The 24,099-nt window shown below is 30.7% G+C and overlaps 1 protein-coding gene and 1 pseudogene across 1 annotated transcript in view; both read right to left on the bottom strand.

Annotated features, from left to right (window-relative positions):
• Positions 1-7,200: 7,200 nt before the first annotated feature.
• LOC148272786 (uncharacterized) overlaps positions 7,201-24,099 on the bottom strand; it is a gene marked incomplete at its 3' end in the record, with an annotated part of 38,626 nt that continues 21,727 nt past the window's right edge. The window contains exons 3-5 of the mRNA XM_088239570.1: positions 20,905-21,076; positions 15,048-15,135; positions 7,201-7,382 (exon numbers count right to left, since the gene is read on the bottom strand). Of these exons, the coding sequence (XP_088095696.1) occupies positions 7,201-7,382; positions 15,048-15,135; positions 20,905-21,076 (442 nt within the window). The remainder of the gene's footprint in view (positions 7,383-15,047; positions 15,136-20,904; positions 21,077-24,099) is intronic.
• Positions 17,090-17,200, bottom strand: LOC148272787 (U5 spliceosomal RNA; annotated as a pseudogene).

The following is a 24,099-nucleotide window of genomic DNA, read 5'->3' on the forward strand; positions in this document are numbered from 1 at the left end:
TTTCACAACAATAAAGGTTTCAGCTCTTTAACTTCACTAAAACCAACAAATGGAAGATTTGAAGATAAATGTATGTTCAAACTTAGGTAAAATGGTGGATGTTACAGTGTGTAAAGTGGCCACTTCAACCAGCCAATGACAGGTCATAAGCCTTGTAAATGCCTAGTTTTCCATATTACCTTCTTTATGGTATTCTCCATCCCTGTTGTAATTTGTTAATCTAAATTACTCCCGAGGAGGTGAAATCCAGTTCTTTGTCTACAAACATTTAGACAAACTCAAATATTGTAATAAAACCAACTGGTCCAAGAAGAAGTTTGGAAATTGGAAAATGGTTATCAGGCGTTGCCTAGTATGTGAAATAATTCAGTCAGATGAATCTCTTCACAACAATAAAGGTTTCAGCTCTTTAACTTCACTAAAACCAACAAATGGAAGATTTGAAGATAACTGTATGTTCAAACTTAGGTAAAATGGCCCAAAACAGCAAAATGTCAAATTTTGAGAATACAAAATTTTTGGATGTTCAATGGTTTTACTTTCAAAGTAATGAAGTAATAAGAGAACGGACGCAGCAAACTCCGATGCCTACTCTCATCAAGCTGGTGTAATACGATTGGCTGGGGTTTATAATTTAATTGCCTCCTGAGAGCCTTAACATTAAGTTCTCAACGTCTTGAATGTCTGCTACTGATCGTTCGTCGGCAGTTTATGTCAGAACTACGGGATGCGAACCTGACTTAGGAGGACGCACTGGAGCTAGAAGTCGATAGAGATGCCTGTAGGCTCTTTGTGGACACCACATGCTCCAACTAGGGAGCGGATATGTTATGATGATAATAAAATGAAATAAAAAATTAAAAATCTCCCCTTTTTCATTTTCGTAGAAACGTGAGAAAATAATTTCATACAAATAAGTATGTTTACTATATTTTGAACATCTTAAACCCAGAGGCGGTTTTTCTCTCCTAGAGTAAACTTGCAGATTACGCAAATTATTTGAAGATTCTCGATTTGAAAAACCGTATTTCAAACATTATTTCTTAAGGACTATTTTTCTTTGAGATGATACTTTTGACATATGACTCGCAACACATGTGGCGTTCGACGCGGCCGTTTTTGGCATTATTAATTTCTAAAACAAATCGGCCAGTTGACATTTCAATCGCAATGAAAATACCTAATACTGACTGAATCAATTGTGTTATTTTTTATAAACTTTTATGAAAGTTATGTGTTAAATTAATGGATAATATAGCTACAATACATCACGAAGTTACGTCGTTTGAGTTGATTTTATAGATGAGAGTTGTTGTATCACTCAGAACCACAGAAAAAATATCAATTTATAGTCCATTATTATGTACCTACTGTGTAGGTACAAATATATGATATTTTTTTAAATCTTACCTGTGTGGAAGGCGAGAGTTAACATTTTGCTAAATCTCCCCCTCCAATTCCAGATCCGTAAGTATCGGGCTATTAGGTAGTGGGCGAGCTTTTTAATATCCTCAGCTTTAACCAGCGGTCCCCCGAGGATGAGGCTTTTATTATGTAAAGCATCACATTAACATATGATGTGTATAGGTGTTTCCTCATCTGAATTGCAGAACCTACATCTAGAAGTTTCGGAAAGGATCATTTTAGCAAGGTGTTTGTTTGTTCGATCTGTAATGTCCTGGACGGGCTCTAGTGATAACCCTCACTTGATTTGGGCTGAGCTTTATAGGTAAAAAGCAAAACTTCGCGAGTACCCTTTTATCAGTTCCTTCGCATGATGCTGACAAGATACTTTTTGCCAGAGCATTACACTCTGCTTCCTGGCCCATGACCTAAGCTCATTACGAGAAGCACATTTAGACAACCCATAGTAGGGTTCACGGCCGATTGGGGCTTCTTTTTTTATATTTTTTTTTTTAGAGAAGAAACCACTCAATACTCTTCAGGAGAAGCCGGCCTGTTGGCAGTAGTCAACAGGCCTTCCGTTCCACTAGAAGAGTGTTCGGCATTTTCTTCCTCACTTTGGTTTATTTTACCAATTGCCTGCACTATATTGACCATATATAATACTACCTCTAGAGTGAGTTCTTTATTACCTATCACCGAAAGGATGTCGCATACATCTTCACCCAAGCTTCTGCATCGCGCCTCCAACTGTTGTCTTTAAAAGCTGAAAAGGGTGCAATGCATCAACAGGTGAGGGACATCTTTAGGAGTTTCATCGTCGCATGGGCAGCTGTCGATCTTGGAGAGCTTGAAGCGATGTAGGTAGCTCATAAACTCACCATAACTCGTAAGCATCTGGGTGAGTTCGTAGCCAGAATTCTGCATTCTTCTGAAATCATAGGCATGGACAATGGTAGGGAAAAACATTTAAGGTATACTTCCGGTAGGTTCACTTAAATAACGATCGTTCCAGAGTTGAAGGGTTCTGCTTCTTATTTTCCTTTTAGCAAAGCCGAGCGGGAAATCGGCAAAATCGGCAAAATTGGGGGCTGTCTTCTTGAGCGTAACTTCCCGATTCTTTCGTCAGCCTTTTGCGAATAATCTCTTAGGTGTTAATCTTATTTAATAAGAACACACGTACAACTTATTTTTTATTGCATTGTATCTTGGATAAAATGTATGTATAAATATAAATATTAAATTTTAATGTATAAATCTGTTTTGTGTAATTCTATAATTGAAGATATACGAGTATTTACATGTAAAATTGTATCGACAAATACTTTCAAATTGTTTGTTTTCTAGTATGTATCTTTGTTGAATTACCTAATAAAATCAAATAAAATTAAAATAAAAACAAAATGGCAAAGGTTTTAGCATTGTGTATACATTAAGATTCTTTATAAAAATATATTTGTAAACAAATACTGGATTTATCCCTCTCAGGAGTTCAAAAAGACCAACAGACCTTTACAGGTCTTATGACATGTATTATACCTAGTGGTTTACGGAATAACTTTAACTTGTTTTTATCTATGTTCTTACATCTACGTTCCTTCAAGTCCGTGATATTGAATAAACATATTTTTTCATTTAGAAAAAAAGTGGATCTTTGAAATCAGACAACATAACAAAAAGTCAGTAAAAGCGAATAATGATTGAAATCATATATAAGTTTAGGGGCCCGCGGTCAAAAGGCTGAAAAACTTTTATTCAATAAAAAAAGGTTTATTATCACTGGACACCAAATCACGTTACATTCGTATGATAAGTGATAACGTGATAACCTAATACGCATTTACTGTCAAATGAACGGCATGGAGCGAGGCAGATGGGCGGAGAGACGGCAATCCGATAGGCAAAATTCAACGGATAGCACGTATGTTTTACATATATATAAATAGTTGGATAATTTATATAGCGTTATTTTTGTGAAAATCACCACAAGGGCGCTGTACAATTAATAAATATCCCAGTACGTCTTGCAGCTACAGACCGCATGGACGGTTGGGATTCTAGTTCCTCGTTTTCAATTAAGATCAATAAAAAATTATAACAGATAGGAGCTAGATTACAGGACGTCGTGCAGCTACAGAGGCATAGACCGTTAGAAATTTAGCCCCCATTTACACATTTTAAAAATTGAAAAATAAATTTAGTGTATTAATGATATTTAAAAAAAAAAAAATGTGAATGTGAATAATAAAAAGAAGTATGATTAGAACACGTCTTGCAGCTACTAAGCGCATAGACGATTGGAATTTTAGACCCCATTTACAAAATTTAGGTATTTTAAAGTTGAAATATGAAAGCTAGATAACCAATCATTGTGCAGCTACAAAGCGCATGGACGAGTAGAATTCTAGCAAAGTCAAAATGATATCAATAAATTGATAAAAAATAGAGCATTGAAGAGTAAGGGGCCTACGTGAGAACCATGTGGTACACCAGAAGGTATGGTTATGTAATGTGATTTATATCCTTCAATAGTTACACTTTGCAACCTTTTTTCTACATATGATGTAAACCATTTGAGTAAATCTCTGTGGATACCCAGATACCGCAATTTATTTAATAAAATTTGATGATTCACCTGTCATTGTCAAATGCTTTGGAATAGTCAGTGGCATCTGTCTGATTGTAAAATAAACTATAATTAACGTAATTGAGTTACATGAAGGTAAATTCAAATAAATCAACCACTAATATTAATTTGCATTTTTTATATTCATTTTAGGGTATGTAGACACCTTTTTTAAAATAGAACAACTTTGTTTTTAACCTTTTTTTCTTTTCCCACCGACCGGTTTCAAAGCAAACAAGCTTCTTCGTCAATGTTAACGTAACTTATGAATTCTTTCCTATTTTATTTTTATCATGTTTACTAAATACTACACGTGGACCCAATAAATCTTTTTTCCTAAAAGGGTGGTAATTTGAAATGATTATTTTCGAAGCTGGACAGGAGTGGCCAACAAAAAAATAGTATTTGGTTATTAATTATTTTTTTCTAATTATGGGTCGCTTTTTAATTTCTAAGCTTTCAAAGTTGTCTAATTTTAATATTTTATTTTCAACATGAAGTACTTTTAATCCAGGTTTTTTTTAAATCCATCTTTCCATAAGGTGGGAAAAAAATAGAGGTTAAAAACAAAGTTGTTTTATTCATTTTATTATAATGAATAACCACAAAGTTTGTGCTTTAAAAACAAAATTTAAACTTTTAATTTTATTTTAAGAATTCATTCTAAAATGAAAAAAATACGATTTGTAATATATATAGCATTTATTATTTATTTTCAAATGTATTTTAAAATCCAAATCAATAATCATGCCAATAAATCATCATTTTTCATATAACAGATAAAAAATACGATAAAAATGTAATGCTTGTGTATATTGTTGAAGGTGTGATAAAACGTTTTATAGGCTTTATTTTGTCAAGCACAGACAATTATTGATTTATTGGTCTATTTATTTGCAATCGGACGAATCTAAGTGCCTTTGTGTCAATATTGTAAGCCTTATTACAAAAGCGTTATTAGTTTGTATTATTAACGGCTTAAGCCAATTCGTGGTGCAATGGACACTGCATTGGTACTCTGCTTGAAAAATATATGCAACCGAACATATTGAGTAAATACATTACAAATTAAAACAGAAACTTCTCGAATCTTCCCAAAAATTGAACAAAATAATTTTTAACAGACCCTTCGCAGCCTCGAGTTATTTGAGGAATTCGGAGGTTTAGATATATGGCAATTGTATGAACTCGGAGAATTATAAAGCATCTAAAAGTAAATGATTATTATGTTAAATCCCAATAGAAAAACTACCACACTACCAAAAGAGAATGGGTCATGGAGTCTACCACAAACTTTAAATTTGGGTAAAGAATTTTAGGTTTTTAGGACAAAAGATATTCAACGTAATACCCGAACATTGTAAAACTATGACCCGAATCCAATAAGGAACTTACGCCCTACGGGAAATTGAATACTATAAATGTTTTCTTGCGCGCGGTAAAAATTAGAGCATTAAATTGTGCGGCAAGATTCCTGAAAATGTACGAAAAAATAAATAAAACGGACTACTTTCAATAAAATCACTGGTTCACATGAATCAACCTATGAAATAATAGCTTCGGAAGATTTCCGGTTTGCTTGCCATGGATGGACCAATACGAAGAACCGAATGAGAATAAGCGGAAAAGAGTCTCTGACGTCACACGCGGAGTTATTTCAGAAATACAAAACTTGAAAAAATCGTAGCGTTGATAATACGATATATAAAAATTGATGAAAAAAAAATTGTCTTAGTTTAATAACGCGGCCTCCGTAGTGTAGTGGTCAAGACGCTTGACTCACACACGAAAGGTTCCGGGTTCGATTCCCGGTGAGAACACAAAAAAAATAAAATGTAATTTTTCTCAAGCCTGGGTGTTGTGTTGTAATTCACCTCTGTAATTGGGCCTCCTGGCCTGTTGTGGTGCAAAAATAAATAAATAACAAAAGTCAATTAACAAATAAAAAACAAAATAAATCACTGAACTTCCTCATTTAATAAATTTGACAAAAAAATATTAGTACGTTAAGGTAGAGAGATGTCAGAAGAATTAATTCAATAAATAGTAATATAGATAATTACACTAAGACTTATATAATAAATGTACAAAAAAATGTATGTAATTTTAAAATATATATATATATTTTAAATACACTAGTTGGTACTCTCTCCATACACCTGAAAATCGTTTTAAAGACCAAGGGTCTTCCTATCGGTTTTGCTCATACTTCCAAGATTTTACCAATGAAAATTTTTTCGCGATTAATTGACGAATAATGAATGCTACACAATGCGTAAAAAAATAACTTAAATCAAATAATGACATGTCGTATGTCATAGATAAATATCTAGAATTCCATGTACCCTCCTTTAAAATGGTCTTCATCTCTTGCAATTTTAAACAATTTTATTTATCATGTTTATTATTAAATGTTTGACTGATATTAATACTTATCTTGATTAAATATTTCAAGATAATATATCAATGATTTCCACGTTGAAATGAGGCTATCCAAAATAGAAAGTACAGCGTGTTTTGCTTCGAATAAACTGTCTCTTGATGCGAGGTCAAGAGCATGATTTCCATTCAAATTATTACGTAATCAAATAGTCATTTTCTTTAATGAATTGCATTGTCACTAATGTCTTTTGTAAATCTAATTAAAAATAGAAATCAGCCAATAAATATACGAAAGGTCGTCGTTGTCTAATCGGTTCTTTCGTCCATACAAATTTAATTTAGTTTGTTTTTATTGTTAGCGAAAGAAGAAAATACACATTTATTTTATTAAAATAATATTGACAACCTCGACTAGCAGTTACATATAGTAGAGCATTTTTTTTGGCCAATTTTTTAAAATAAATTAGCCTTTTCTAACCCTTGGTGATTTAAATTTATCGCGACGTCAATAAAGGTTTCAGTTCTTTTTACGAAAGTGAACAGATGGAAGAGGTGAGGAAATGTGGATGTCTAAACATAGATAGAATGGTGAATATTACACAGAAAATGCCCAGACTTTTAAATGCCCTCGAAATTGTTTTTCCTCAATTGTCATTATTACTTAAGCTCGAAATAGTAAAACCAATCGAAAGTTCTATAACGACAAACAAAACCCTTGAACGTTCACCATCATTTTGATCGGCGCCAGATCTTGGACTTTGTCAAGAACAAAGAAGACTGAATATTACCTGACACACGTTGACACTGTGACAGACGAACCCTGAAGCAGGTAAAAGCCCCAATACTCCTTCATGTCGTCTTCCAAGATCAGCTCCCTGGACATGGAGACTGGCACCAGATCTCTGGCTATGACAGGCTTGGTAGCCATGAGGAAGGCATTGAAGGTGGCATTAGAATGGAGAAGTTGCCGCTAAAAAATAAAGAAAAACAAAACAAGGTAATTATTTCAAAAATACGCAAGAGGTGGGGACCTAAATGTAAATAAAGAAGGGGCGTCTCTAACATTAGTGGTAGCTGAGTAGCTGTTTATATTAACATATTACAGCAGAGATGAAGAATATTTTAGAGAAGGTAATATAAAAGTCTAGGCATCTACACGGCTTATGACCTGTCAATGACTGGTTTAAGTGGCCACTTTACACACTGTATTCACCATTCTGCCTATATTTGAACATCTAAATTTCTTCAATTCTTTCATCTGTTGATGATTGTGAAGTTAAAGAGCTGAAACCTTTATTTATGCGGGTGAGATTCATCTAATTGAATTATTTCACCTACATACTAGGCAACGCCTGAAAATGTTTTCATGAAATGTTTTCTGAAATGTTTTCAATGAAAACATTTTCAGGCGTTGCCTAGTATGTAGGTGAAATAATTCAATTAGATGAATCTCACCCGCATAAATAAAGGTTTCAGGTCTTTAACTTCACAAACATCAACAGATGAAAGAATTGAAGGAATATAGATGTTCAAATATGGATGGAACGGTGAATATATGGTATGGAAAGTGGCCACATGAACCAGCCGATGACAGGTCACAAGCCCTGCAGATACCTAGACTTCTATATTACCTTCTCTAAAATGTTCTTCATCTCTGTTGTAATATGTTAATATTAAATTAACAATATCCACGCAAAAAAGTTCGGTCAATAAGCGGTAAATAATATTAAAGATGATCTGAATAATGTTTTCTAAATAAATAAATATAAAAAATAAAAATAGCGTGCCGCTTGTGGGTGTTTATTACTTCTTTTGGTTCTAAAGTAGTACGAATAAAATAGATTAAAAAAACTTACAATATCTTATTTAAAATACTAAATTCGTCGTTGGATGCTTAGAGAGTGTATTTTTAAAATGCTAATTTAATGACGGACAACAAATTTACGACACTAGGCAAAGACAAAAGACAATACTTCTGCTCCCAAAGAAAAAAACAAATTACGGACAAAGGCATTATACTTTTCTGGCCCCTAAGCTATACAACTTTTTAAGCAAGGACATATTGGCGAACAAAATGAAAAACAATATTTTCAAAGCTAGAGTACATAAATGGATTGCTAAAAAGACTAGACAGGAAGCTGAGGAATATGTTTCATATATAAGAATGTAATTTTAGTTTCTTGAAAATCCTTTTTCGTTTTATTGATATAGGTATGTTTTATTTTTTTTATTTCTTTTGAATTTATACACAATTAATGTGAAATTATGTACAATTATGTATAAATAAATAATACACTGACACTCCGGAACGTGCCTGTGGGCCAGTGGAGTGGCTATATCTATAAAAAAATATATACATATATTGAATGTACCCACTTATTGCATTAACATTTTCGTTAACTATGTATTTGTATTTTATATTGGATTAAATAAATAAATAAAATTATAAGACCACAATAATTAAATATTACAGTAATAATGCACATTAGGTTATGTAATTACATTTCACTATCAGAGCCAGTGTGTAAAGAGAATCTGATGATTTTATTGCAACAATGTATGTAGACAGTTAAAGCAAATATTAAACTGAGATACATTTAACGATTGTTTACGGCGACATTCTGTAATATACTATTTTATTTATTTACAGTTATTTATTTAAACCATTGCACATATTTTAGTATTTTTATGTTTTCTTTTCCTAATTTCACGAGGTTTTTTATTGTATTTTTATGGAACACTTAAATATGAGTGTGTACTCGGTGCTTCAGGTCATGACCGCGAAACTTTATTTATTTATAAGTACGCACAATGGGCATTTTTAAGAACATATATATGCATAGAAAATTATTATAAAGGAAAGTAGAAAGACACAATGGTATATAGTAGACTTGGTGGGAATGGAAGCGGGAGAGAGGTGTTTACAATTGAATTTGATTCAGTGATCGTTTGAAAGAAGACAACTTGTTATCAAAGAAATGACTAGTATGTTTGTTGGCAGACCTAAGAATCCTAGGCATAGGGGAATGAAAACCATTGTTTGTCCTATGGTTATCGGTATGGAAGAGTAAGTTTTATCTGAGGTTTCTAGTTAGGATATTTAATTTTATTGAGCTCAGTAGTTCAGGCGCATCAAACAGTGAGTTGAGAATTTTAAATAGGACTAAAAGGTCGGATTTATTTCGACGGTCGTGAAAAGAAGATATATTTTAGCTAGTATCTAACTCATTATACGTATATCGGTCTCTAGATAAGCCCATTTAAAGGAACATTCTTTAAAGTAAAACTTTTTTTTGAATCCTAAAAAAAATTCAAAAACATTTTTTTTACCATGAAATAAAATAATTATTATGATTTGAAAATAGAGTCAATCCTTAATGTCTCAAACTAGCATCCCTTCCACAAACCTCTACCCCTCCCGCTTCGCTATGCCGCGTTCGGTGCATATCGCTTTGTTGGTCAAAGACGTTTTTGATCTCATTTTTTTAAAATTAATAAATGCGATCTTCTAAAAAATTAAATGGGATATTTTTAAAGTACACCATTAACATTGTTCTTTTCCCGGCCCTAAAAAACGTGAAAGACCTATAAATATTTGTATGTATTTATTTCACTCACAAAGTTAGATAAATTTATTTGCTATGATAACACTATAAAATAACTAAAATAAATATACCTAACTAAAATTTATCTGCAATTCTACATCTTACAAAGTATTTTACTCGAAAAATGGAGATGCATCTAATTTTCCTGAGACGTTCTGGTAACTCTTTAAACATTTTCAAACTTTCTTGATAAATATTGTTTTGGGTTTCAGTCAGTCTCACCTTAGGAAACCTGAAATCACCTCCACGTCTCATTCCATGCCTGTGGAAATCCTAATTATAAAGTTGATTTAATTTAATTTAATTTAAAGAATTTAAAATGAATCCAGGAAGCGGTCCATTTTTCAAGTTGTTTATTAAAGTCAGAGTATTGAATAGAATTATTTCTTGAATACCCGAAATATATATATTTTTTTTTTTATAAAATAAATATTAGCGTTTTTATGATTAACCCCAATATTTCGATTTTGGTGACCATTTTCAACGAGTTGTAAATAACTCACTATTAGAAAATGGATATCAAGTTGAGGTTAAGCGGAGTGCGAACCTCGGACCTCTAATCCGTGAATCCGCAACACTAGCCACGCGACCACAACCCGATTCAATTTCCCTAACATAAATTTAATTTTGGTATATGGACCATACTTAAATACTACTCTCATAGCTCTGTTGTGTAATCTTAAAAGTTAAAACTCTGTATCTTTTCCAAAAAATAAGACTTTAGTTAGCAATCGATCAAAATACTAATTTGCTTGAATTGAAATTGAGTTTTTTTCTAATTAATTCTAAAAACCATAAAATAAACAAGTAAGTTTTTTTTTTTTTTTAAGGATTACGGTAAGCAATAAAGACATTTTTAAGTTAAATTAATAAACAAGCAAGCATATATTATCACGAAAAAATAAGAAATAAAAATATGTATATATGAAATGCGTATTTGCCAATACTACAATGCAATTTGATATAATAGCAAAAAATAAAAAACAAGTATAAGGTAATAAAAATAAACAAGAGAGTATTTTTTTAATTTATGAAATTGAATTGTCAATAATAGTTTGACGAGCAGCTACAAATAAACTTGATATAGTGGACTTATAAGATGGTAAAGAATTGGACAGAATGTCTGCAGCCGTTCCATAAGTGTTACCTAACCTATGCAGTCTCGGTATCAATGAATTGTTTTGTTGGTTGGAAGAAGTACTGGATAAAGTACTCGAAATAGTCATAATTCACATTTTGTATTGGAATGTTTAGTTTATAGTTTATATATCGTAGAAATTTTTGTTGAATGTTTTTTATATTATAAACATGAATATTTTAGCAGGGTGGCCATATTGATGAATTAAAATCTAAATTACTTCTTACAAGAGAACAGTATAATATTTTCAATGATCGGATGGACTTGAAATTTTTTGTATTTCTCAAATATATGTTTGATATACACTATATATGTTTGTTTACTATAAATATGTATGTAGAACTGTTGATTTCCCAAATAAAATAAAATAAAATAAATAAAATGTACGAGTATATACGTTTTGAGTAAAAAAAAAATACTTGTTTTTTTTACATTTCTCCAAACTTTCGACCCTATGCGCTACAAATTATGCAAAACAGGATATTTTTTTTTTTAAGTAAAAAATAAAAGTATGTGGCCGTAAAGTTAAAGTTGGCTTTAAGCCATTATTAATAAGGCTGTATGCTTGAAGACTTTTAAATAATTTTCATATATATCTTGATATCTCTTATGTTTGTCAATGCTTTTTTTAAATTGTTTTTGTTTTAAGTGTTCTTATATTGTCATTTATTTTTTCCCTGTGAATTGTATAAATGGACAATGTCCGTAAATAAATATATGCATAAGTCGAGAAATCATTATCAATAATCATGTAATTTTGATGATACTTCAATGCTATCTTGTTGATAGACTTATAATAATTATAATTTTAATCACTATCGCTCATTACATCGTCCATAATTTCGAATTTGATTTATAGCCATTTTAAGCTTGGTAATAAATAACTTAAAATGTATTTTCCAATTCCTTCAAGATAATAGTTTGGTCCGTTTAACATGTATCGTAAAATAATGTTGGAAAGATACTTATTTTCTTTTTTCATTTTTCTTTGGTTTCTACTTTAAAGTGGAAATTTTGATAAAGGAAATCGAATGGAGATTATTTTATTTTTATTTTATTTAATTAACATAAACGACAAATCTGCCTTTTACAAAAAAATTAAATACTACATATTTGGCCAAATATTTTTTTTTCTTTAAAAAACATAAATTTCCTTGTACCCAAGATTTATAAAAAAAATTGTACAAGATTTATATTAAAAAAATTATACATTATTAGATTAGACTAAAATAACAAATCTTTTCTGTTTTAAGACATGTTTTTTTTTAGTTTTGATGCTCACCTGGGCCCCGATTACAATGGGAAGTTAACTTTCGTTTTCAGTTTTATCTACAAAGTAAAATTAAGTTTTCCGTATGAAAAACAGAAAATGCATGCATTTTTTCTTCTAAACATGTTCAATTATAGGTTACCGACGAAGATACGTTAAATTTTCATGCAAATATACTAATTTTCCTACACAAACATCGGTTTTTCTTTAAAGACAGACGAAAATAACTCTTGTCAAATTGGGGCCCTGGGTACGTATTTTGATGGGAAGTTAAAATTTATATTCAATTTTATCTACCTAGTAAAAGTAAGTATGAATAATTGAAAATGTTTACAATTTTTTTTTCAAATGTTCAATTACCGGTTACCTAAGAAGATATATTGAATTTTTATACAAATTAACACATTTTTGTACATAAATATCGATTTTTGTTTATACCGTCTCAGTGTATACTAAAGAAGATAGCCGTTCATAATCGCGGCCCAGGAAATTATGATTTCTGAGTCATGATTCTATTTTATCGAATAGATAACGTTGTTCTCGGGTAAGAACACTTCGGGTCTTACTTATAAACCTGGTATAAAGTTACGCCTAGGCAAAGTGGTAGACTAATGTTAGAGATATTCATTCATTATTTACATTCAAATCAAGATTGAAATGTCACCATCTAAATGTTTAAGTTGTTTCTTTTTCCTTCTTCTTTCCTTCCTATCACCTCTCCTCTCCTCTCTTCATAGTATATCTTGTGTTTTTTTTTTCATTTTTTGTTTAAAATTATATGATTCTGCATAATAACATAGGATATGTCCATGTTCTTGTAATTTTATCAAACAGGCAATATATAAACCCATCAGGGTTTACCATACATATCAATGTATACAAAGTATATTGCTATTAAGAAATGGATATTGGAGGTGGGTTGCACACGGATCGATGAGTGGATCAAGCCAAATAGGTAAAATCTGTGCACTGTTTATGAAATTTGTTTTATTGATCTATATTAATTGGTTATGTTTTTTATTACTTTGTTTATATTTATTTAATTATTTATTTATTGGTGTATTTCACAGTTTTAAAATGTACAGAGTTTCTTTATTTCAGGTCCCGACTAGCTAGGAAATTCCCGTGTTGAGGAAGGACCTTCTTTTTTATATGTGTTTTTTTTTTATTTCATTAAATGATGCTTAATAAATTCAAAGAAAAGTAAAAACATTAGAAAAAATCAATATAAATATAAATTTGAAAACTTGAAGGTAATAATAATAAAAATAAATTAGAAAATATGCCATAGAAAGAAATGAGACATAAATATTATACATTAGAAAACATACCGATAATAATAAAGATTGAAGCATAAATACACAGTATAAAATATAACATTAGTAATAAATAAATTAAACAAAAATATAATATGTATTGGGTGTGCGCATATTTTGTTAATTAAAAAAAATGATTTTATTTTGTACTAGTTCAGTATGTATATATACATACATGTAATTTTTAAACTTTTTCAATTTTCTTTCCCAGATTGCATAATGTAAACATTATTTTGAATTTATTTCCATGCCTAGTATTCTGTTTGTTCTGTTATTTTCAAGTATTTTACATACCCTTTTTAATTTGTAGTATATCATAATTTTAATTTTTCTGCTTTTGTTAAATAATATTATAGTTTAAAATTTAAAAACGTCTCTAAAAAAATTATTATCTGTATGTCCCTAAATGAGTTTTTTTTAAAAAAACTCCTTGGGAATATTGTATATAATTATGTATAATATGTTTTCAATATAATGAAAAAAAAAAAAAAAAAAATTGGAAAACATACCGATAATAATTAAAATTGAAGCATAAATATAAATTTAAAATAATTTAAAATTTAAGAACAAAAATAAATGATAGAATATACCATTTATAATTATAAAATTAAAGATACGTGGAAATACTAGTATTAATAAGAAAAATAAAACATATGTAAATATAAACTTCACTGGTCCATTAGAATTAAGTCCAATTGTGTAAAATATTAAACTTTGTAACTGTACTGTATGTTTCCTGAATAAAAGAAAATAAAAAAATATGTAAATGAATAAACATAAAAAGTAAAAATAAAATATACATAAAAACAATAAGGAGATATTTGGCAATTAAAAGCAACACAGTTTTTCGTCATGAAAATAATCACAGGATATAAAAAAATATTGTTTATTATGTTAAGGATAATTAGGTTAATTAAATTAATTACGTTTTTATATTGTTATTATCATGTTAACTTTGTTAAATAACTAATTTAAGGCATGTTTCACATTTTGTAAAATGTTTCCCTCGGCACGGGACACCCAAGTGAGTGAACATTATTCTGTATAGAAAAAGAATACAAACAATGTAAAAGTATAAATAAAAAAATGAATAAATTTAATAAATAGAATGAGGATGGAAATACCATACTTATTCTACCACTATCCCAAGGCGTAACTTTATACCAAGTTTATGAGTAAAAGGCCTTATGTAACATGCACTTCTCACCAATATAAAGTACAAGATAAATATTTTACATATAGTGATGAATCTACCATTACTTTAAACAAAAATTAAATAAATTACTCTCAGAAATTATTTTCTTACCTGACACCATGTGGTAGAAACTTTATTGTCAATTATTCTCATATCACTCATCCCGACAGGATAAAGCTGTCCCGAAAATACGTAGTATCTGGAAGAAAAAAAATTTAGTTAATAGTTTATCGGGACGAAATTATGTAATATTTTTCGTTTTTTAAATATGATACTATTGCATCTACAGTGCGTTCGAATATTTACTAAGCCTATATTAATAGTTTAATGCCAGTTGATGAACTAAGTAGACATACAAATTTTGCTTGTGTTGCGCACATTTGAATGATTTATATGTTTTTTTTGTTACGCGTGTGCGTATGAGTTTATTAAAGTTTTAAATGAACTGTACCTACATTCGGCCGGGTTAAAAACAGCTATTTTTGAATTATCGTATTCAAACAAGGGTCAAAATTTGCGAAGGTATTGGCAGGCTTATAAAAAGAGGAATTTTGAACTAAAATTTTATTTAAAAAATCCTATTGCGTATGCTCGAGATCATCAGGCAATTAATATGAAGTTGGTAATTAGATGCTTTTAAAAGTTAAAAGAAAAAACTTACCATTTATATACACGTTTTGAGCAAAAAATAAAAAAAAGTTTTTTTTACATTCCTCCAAACTTTCGACACTGCGCTACAAATTATGCCAACACGATTTTTTTCATTATTTTTATTAACAAATTACAACAGGGATGGAGAATACCTAAATAAGGGAGTATGGAAGTCAAGGCATTTACAGGGCTTATGACTTGTCATTGGCTGGTTTAAGTGGCCACTTTACACACTGTGTAATATTTACCATTTTGCCTATGTTTGAACATGCACATTTCTTTAATTCTTCCATTTGTTGATTTAAGTGAAGTTAAAGAGCTGAAACCTTTATTGTTGTGAAGAGATTCATCTGACTGAATTATTTCACACACTAGGCAACGCCTGAAAACAATTTTTAAATTTTTAAACTTCTTCTTGGACCAGTTGGTTTCATTGCAATATTTGAGTTTGTCTAAATGTTACGAACATTGTTACGACAAAAGACTGGATTTTACCCCCTCGGGAGTCATTATGATTAACAAATTACAACAGGGATGGAGAATACCATAATATTGAATTTTTTGTTGATTAGAATGCCAATAAGCGAGTTGTCAGCCTGGTTTGAATTCGATATTCGTAAAATCGCTGTTTTTAACCCGGTCTTCTGTGAGTATATATATTTTTAAAAAACATGTTTATTTATTTAAAGGAAACAACAGTCATTAAAAAAAAAATACAACATTTACAAATTAACCAAAATTATAGGCCAATTATAATTTTTTGTTTATTACTAAACACAATACATAAAAAAACATTCATGGGTAGAGTCACTCCGTTTGTAATAATAATAAAAATATGATAAAATTGAAATGACATTATAAAAAATAAATTGTTAGCTCGGTCTTAAAAATTTTTCTCTCTAACGGATTTACACGAAGTAATCTCAGATAAGTTAATTTTTTGAACAAGAGAAAATAAATAGAACATGAAAATATATTTAAAAATATGAAAAATTCGTTAAATGTAATCAGATTGAATCATAATTATTATTTGAAATTAAGGCTCTAACATTTTTTGTAATTTTTAAGAGTGATGTTTTATTAAGAAATTTGTTTTAAAAATTTAGGATTCTGAAAAAAGATGCATTCATAATATTATTTGTGCTTGAAATACGAACATGAAACAATATGGAAATATCACATACTACAAATACCGATAAAATTTTATTTATTTTTATTTTTCTTTCTGTTGACGCCCATGGGGCTTTTACATTATACATTAGTATGTGTATTAAACATTAAACATAATTAACATTTTTTCAAATGTAAAAATTAAAAAAAAAAAAAAAAAAAAATTAAAATAAAGTTACATAGTAAACATAATACACTATTAAGACATAACACATACATTATATTATGTTTATAATATAAGGCATAACAGGATTCAAATAAAACATAATTATTTTTATTTATTTTTTTACACCGGTAAACTAAACTTTAAAGTGAAGTTATTTAAAATGTTGAAAACTGAAAAGGGTTTTATAAACGTTATAGACTCATTTGAGTGTTCCCCTCCACGGAAATCTTTAGTAAAAGGTGAAAGATTTATTCGTATTGAAAGGAAACCAGAGTTTATGAAATCTATTTAGAATAATTAATTGTATTTTCAATATCAATATGGATATTGTGAAGAAATGTTATTTTATATAACTTTAAAAAAGAAAATATTAAAAAAATACGTCACTAGAAAAACGCGACATGATGGCATTGATAGTTATGACGTCAAGATTCGTGAAGATGTTCTATAAATATTTTGATGGTTTGGAACAAAGTTGAAAATGAACATGAATCGCGACGTATTAGGGGCGTGGCCAATATGCAATGACCGTTTTTGCGGGAATTCAAAATTACAAACCGCGGACAACGGTATAGCAGATCATTGATCATTTTTGTTGTTCAACGTTAAATCATCATAATATTGAAATATCACATGCCACGAATACTGATAAAAATATATGAAATGGATTTAGATTGATTCATTGTATTTTCAAAATCAATATGGATATTGTGAAGAAATGTCTTCATACATAAATGTAAAAAAGAAATTTAATAAAAATACGTTGCTAGAAAAACGCGACGTGTTTGGCCTTGGTTGTTGTGACGTCAAGATTCGTGATTTCCAAATTTCCATGGCCAGGAACAAATAAAGCTGAATCGTGACGTAATCATTCCAATTGAAGAGCTTAACTATAAATGTTTAATGAAGCAGTTAAAATTAACGTGTAATAGTGATAGAAAGGAAATTTCAGATTTAGTGCTGCTTTTCAAGTTATTAAATAATGTTTTTGACAGTCCCGAACTTATAAATTGTGTGAATTTTTATGTGAGACAGCGTAGGATTTTTTTTTTTTTTTTTTATAAACATACAATATTAATATATTTGGCTTGCTATATATTTTTTTTAAAACATTTCCTTATACCCAGGATTTATAAATAAAAAATTAAACCAAAAATTATACAAGATCTATATTTAAAAAATATACCTAAAAATTATGCAGCATTTTCAGTAGAAAGTTTAAATAATAAAACATTCTACAGTAAAACAACAAGAAAATCATAAGTACTGTTTCACACAGCTAGGCAAAGTGAACAAAAAACTGTATATGTATATAAATAATACTTATTAGACATAATACTTATTTTGCTGTTGATTTGCATAGTTCAAACTATGCCAAATATTCACCTATTTCACAAACATGGAAACTAAGATTTATTTCATTTATCTTTCCAAATTAAAATCATTACTTTTTAATCACTTCTTTTCTAAATTATAAAAATGTCATACTTGTTTTTCTGTTGATACTTTGATACATTGCCTCTGTTATTTATTTATTTATTTATTCACACTCTTTATCAAAATACAATTCCATATTCACTTTGCCCAGCTAACAAGGGTACATACCCCGTTCCAAGCTAGGCAATTACATTTTAATATATTATAATACTTAACAAATTAATATAGAGCACAGACAAACAAAATATAAACTTATTCGGATACACATTTTGATTCATATACATACAGACATACACATATATACACACATGTATATATAAATATACACATATATACACATGTACATACACACACACGTACATACACCCATGCGCATACACATACATACATTCATAAAAACATAGACAATTTATTTATGCGAAACTTCATGGTTGTCATCTATAAATATAAATTTTTTAAATTATTCTTTATTTTTTATATTTTATTTTTGACATCCAGTAAGGTTCTCCAATCCGTGGCATGCATCAACTTTTCTGACTCCCTACGACCAATGTCATGAAAGAGCGAGGTCAACACCTTCCGTAACTTGACAACACTCCCGTCTTTCCACGATTCTGGCAAAAGGTTATGGACCTTTTTGCCTACGTTATAGTGTTGTCTCGATGCCAGAACAGTGTTGACCCCTTCACTTTGTATCAGATCCCTATTAGAGTATCTTGTATTATGGTTGTGGTTGACGCTTGGGTAAATGTCTCTCTTTATGTGTGTAACCACTACCGTTCTCAATATATACTGTTGAATAATATTCAGTACTCTGAATTCTTTGAAGAGCAAGTCACTTGGATAGCGAAATGTTTTTTTTAAGATGACTCGGATTAAAGATTTCTGTGCAATTGCTACAGGTTCAAGGGCGGTTTTTGTGCAAGCTCCCCAACCAATTAGACCGTAAGTCAACACAGAATTTGCCAGTGCATGGTATAGGTGTTTCAAGTCCGGGACTTTAAGTATATTTCTAAGTGGGATGAAAAAATGTATTAAGCGCTTAATTTTACTGTTACTTCGATACTTTATATATTTATTTTTTTTGCATTTATTTTTGCACCACAACAGGCCAGGAGACCCAATTACAGTGGTGAATTACATCACAGAACACCCAGGCTTGAGAAAAATAAAATTTTAATTTTCGTGTTCTCGTCGGGAATCGAGCTCGGAACCTTCCGTGCGTGAATCAAGCGTCTTGACCACTACACAACGGAGGCCGCCGATTTAAATCCTTTATTTATTGTTAATTTGCTGCATACCGATGTTATAATTTCTTATTTAATTTTACTTTATTATTTCCTTATTTCTGTTGATTTTATTTCATGTATCTATATTGTCTATACTGTGTACAGGTGTTTTGTTTCATTATATATTTTTTTTCAATATTATTTTATACTTTGTCAAAGGCGTAAGCCGTCGAAATAAATAAATAAGTGGCGCGGCCAATGGAATTGCCGTTTTTGCGGGAATTCAAGATTACAAATTTAAAAATATTTTTTATGCTACTTATAAATTAAATATATATCTAAGCAATTAAATATAACTGAACTCTTTCAACTAGAATCCTTTAAATTTATCCATAAATTAGCCACTAATGTAATTGTAGACAAAGAGCTAAACCTTGTTAAATATTTTCATTTCATTTCATTTTTTTTGCACCACAACAGGCCAGGAGGCCCAATTACAGTGGCGAATTACATTACAGAACAACCAGGCTTGAGAAAAATCACATTTTTAATTTTTGTGTTCTCACCGGGAATCGAACCCGGAATTTTCCGTGCGTGAGTCAAGCGTCTTGACCACTACACCACGGAGGCCGCCACGGAGGCCGCCACGGAGGCCGCAATTGTAGTCAACATGGACATAATACGAGATTATCAGAAAAATATCATACCCAACTTTCTAAAACAAGACCAGGACAATCAAGACTAATAAACTACTACTACAACTACTACCATCACGCCATTTCCCCGTAGGGGTAGGCAGAGAGAATGAACTAGCTTCCTGCACATGCATACATCTTGTCGTACATGCCCTTCAGTTCTGTCTGCTTTTGACATGACCAGACTTAAGATTTTGGTTTATCTGATCATGCCACGTCTTCCTTGGTCGTCCTCGTCTCACGTTGCCAGGGACTGAAATTATATAATAAACTACCAGGCAAAACTAAACAAAAGACTCAGAAAAACTTTTCGAAAGATGTAAAAAATATTATTTTGAACAACAGAGTATAAATAAAAAATGTTTTTATTATTTTTGTAAAATGAATTTAATAATCCGTAAGGATTTATAAATCAATTTTTAAATCAAAATAATTATTTAAAAAAAAATTTTTTTACTGAACAGTATTTCATAGACCTTTATTACTTTAGAATTAAAAAAAAGGTGATATATCCTTATTGTTGCAGCCGAGTTGTACGTCCAAGTATTCGTTTTTTTTTTCTCGAGCAGTTTGGGGCGATCTAAGTTGTTATTGACTGGGAGCAATGGGTCGTAACTCACCTTAAATAAAGTGGAACAGCTATTAATAAGGCTGGTAACAAAGCGACTAGAATGAGAAGTCGTAAGGCCCTTAGAGGACCTCTCCAACTGGCAGTTCCATGAGTTACCACAGATCTCCTTGCAGATTTCCATGATTTCTTTTCTTTCAGTTTTAAAATATCCTTATTTGATTCTGAAAAAATAATAAAAATACAAATCAAGTATCTATTCTGCTAAATGTTATTAAATATTGGTATGTTTTTTTTTTTTTACAATTAACACAAATGATGAAACAGAGTATTAAAAAAATAAAGCATAATTACATAAAAATGAAATACATATTGATAGTAAAAATAGTAAACAAAAAATCCCACAAAAAATCCCAAATCCCACTATTCGTGGGTATACAAGAAAATGTTAATGAATTTTTGCTCCTATAATACATAATGGACAGCTATAATATTTTTGTGTAACATAAGAAAGAAAAAATATGATATTCTGTAAAATATAATACAGTATTTTTTTATACTCGTAGTAATTAAAAAAGGAAATAAAAAATATTAAAAAAACACAAAAGTATTCCTTATTATTTAAGGGCATCAAAATAAATATAACCACTTACTATGTCTACCGGTATCCAGACGTACCTGAGACGTGCATGTAAGGGTTGCTTATCAAATTGAAGAAACACCTTGCTGGGAATGAACCTTTCTGAAACTCCTAAATGTAGGTTCTGCAGTGCAGATGAGGAAACACCTATACACGTTCTATGTGAATGTGATGCTTCACATCATAAAATAAGCCTCATCCTCGAGGGACCACTGGTTAAACCTGAGGATGTTAAAGAGCTCGCCCCCTACCTAATAGCCTGATGATTAAGCAAAATGTAAACTCTCGCCTTCCACACAGTAGCCAGGGTCTTTATAGACCTGGGCTTGGAGGGCGAGAACTATTCACGGGGACCCGTCACAATAGATCTTCACAGGTCGCAGTGACGTCAGGAGCTTACATCGCAATGACCCCCACAATTAAAAAAAAAAAAGGTTATTTGATACGAATAAATGAAATGAAATTCAAATTTCACCCCTTTGTGAGTTATTAAGGTTAACACATTACCGCAGAAATGAAGAACATTTAAAAAAAGGAAATATGGAAGTTTATTCAGTGGCCACTTTACACACTGTGTAACTGAATTTAGAGGAAGCGAGATATGTATGCAAAGATATAAATATATGGCGTTCTATCTTCTCTGCCTAGTCTTACAGGGAAACAGCGTGATGGTTTGTTTATTTTGAGAATGCATTTGCCGTAACCGATCACTGTGGGAACATATTTGGACGTTTTTAGTAGTTTCGCAATTTTGTAATAATTCGTTCCAGAAAATGACTCTAGTAGCTAAATCACAAATAACTATCGAGGTGCTAATAAGCGACGTGATAACAATTTCTCACCATGGTTGTTTATCGTATTCACGATCACAATGGAACATCCGTGAACACCCAATATTAAATGTCAAAATATTTACGTTTCGCGACGCATAATCCTGCTGCGCAATCACATATTTTAATTTCACCAGTGTAAATATGAAAAATATTCCAAAACTGCTGTTTTTATTTATTGAATTATTTTTTATCATGCTATTTAATGCATTTAGCCAGCATGCAAGCTAAATGGCAAGGAAAGCAGTCGCCATAGTATTTGTAATTTAATTTTCACTTTTTTGTATTAGATACTCCGTACTATTTTGCAAATGCTTTATATTGTATTTTTTTTATAGTAAACGCAGATATTTCGCCAGTGAACTGTATTTATTTACGAGGAAAACAAAAAACAAACCGACACGAGCGTTGACTTAGAGAATACACACGCGTTGACTTATAATTGCGATAACTTAAGTATGTTCATTATTGTTCATGCTTATTGCTCCAATGCTTAGCATGTTTTCAAGCACGTCGGTATTTATTTGTGATTGAGCTACAGGTCAAAGAATTTGTGTATATTTACTAAGAATGGAAAGACTGAGAAAAATATTAAAAGGAGGGTGAGTTCCGGGAACAGAGTGAACGCTACCCTTAAATCTACCTTGGCAAATAACGATCCACCAAAAACTAATGTTGATTGTTAACATAAAAATTTAAACTATTGTATGTATCTAAAATGAGTATCGTCCCATTTTTGGTAGCATACGCATGATTGTTGAATGCAGCCCTGGTAAAAAATTAACAAACTCAGTAACTCAGGATACGTTTTCGTGTCACTACTTTATAAAAATATTTTACTCTATAGAGCGCGTCTATGTATTTTTATGTCAACGCACACTAGCTTGTAAAAATTAATGATTTTTCATCAAAAGATCGACAAAGTATTCATAAGCATTCTCGCAATAAATTTTTGCCGCTAAACTGCCTTTGATAAGGCAAACGGTACAATTGCGGCTATCGATATAACGCAAATCCTGTAATAATAAGCTTTATAGCGCTCCGATGGGCCTATCCTCTATTGGTGCTCACGTGCTTGCCGCCTGCCGGACACGTGTGCTCGTGCTGTCGGCGCGAACTAGACGCGCGATTGAAGGATAATGATATTATATTAAGGGGTTACTGTCCGATCGTGATAAAAAATATTATTGAAGGATATATGTGGAAGTTCAGTACTACGAAATGTTGCATATAAAAATGATTTCCTACTCGTGGTAAAAATGAGAACATTCAACTCTTAATAGGCTGGAGTAAAAAATCCTTTGCGGGCGGTGATGTAACATTGTTACCACAAATAAAAGACGGAATATTTTTAAGTTTAGACATTTGGAAAAAACATAGACATACTGTTTAATAATTCCTATTCCAAAGCAATGTTTGCATGTATGTCTAAATAACAACTGGACCGATTCATGCGTTTTTTTCCAAAATGGCGAGCTTTGCACCGGGCATGTTTATTGCTCTTAAAAGCATCAATTTGATCTGTATAAAACATGATAGAAACGTAAATATTATATTCGCCGATCTACCAGGGTTCCCATTTGACGAAAATGCATAAACAAAAAAATTAGGAGAATTTTTTTTTCGCATATAAAAAAGTTTGTATTTGAATGTTTTCCGACAATATTTATTTTTTATGGAACGCAATCAATTTTTTTCCTTTAATACCATATAATTTCAACGTATTAATTTCTTTTTACTGGATTTTTGGTAATGCTAAAATGACATTAACTGAAAT

The sequence above is a fragment of the Micrasema longulum genome, unplaced genomic scaffold (assembly GCF_059751315.1).
Source record: "Micrasema longulum isolate JH-2025_06_02 unplaced genomic scaffold, ASM5975131v1 h1tg002186l, whole genome shotgun sequence".
NCBI lineage: Eukaryota > Metazoa > Arthropoda > Insecta > Trichoptera > Brachycentridae > Micrasema > Micrasema longulum.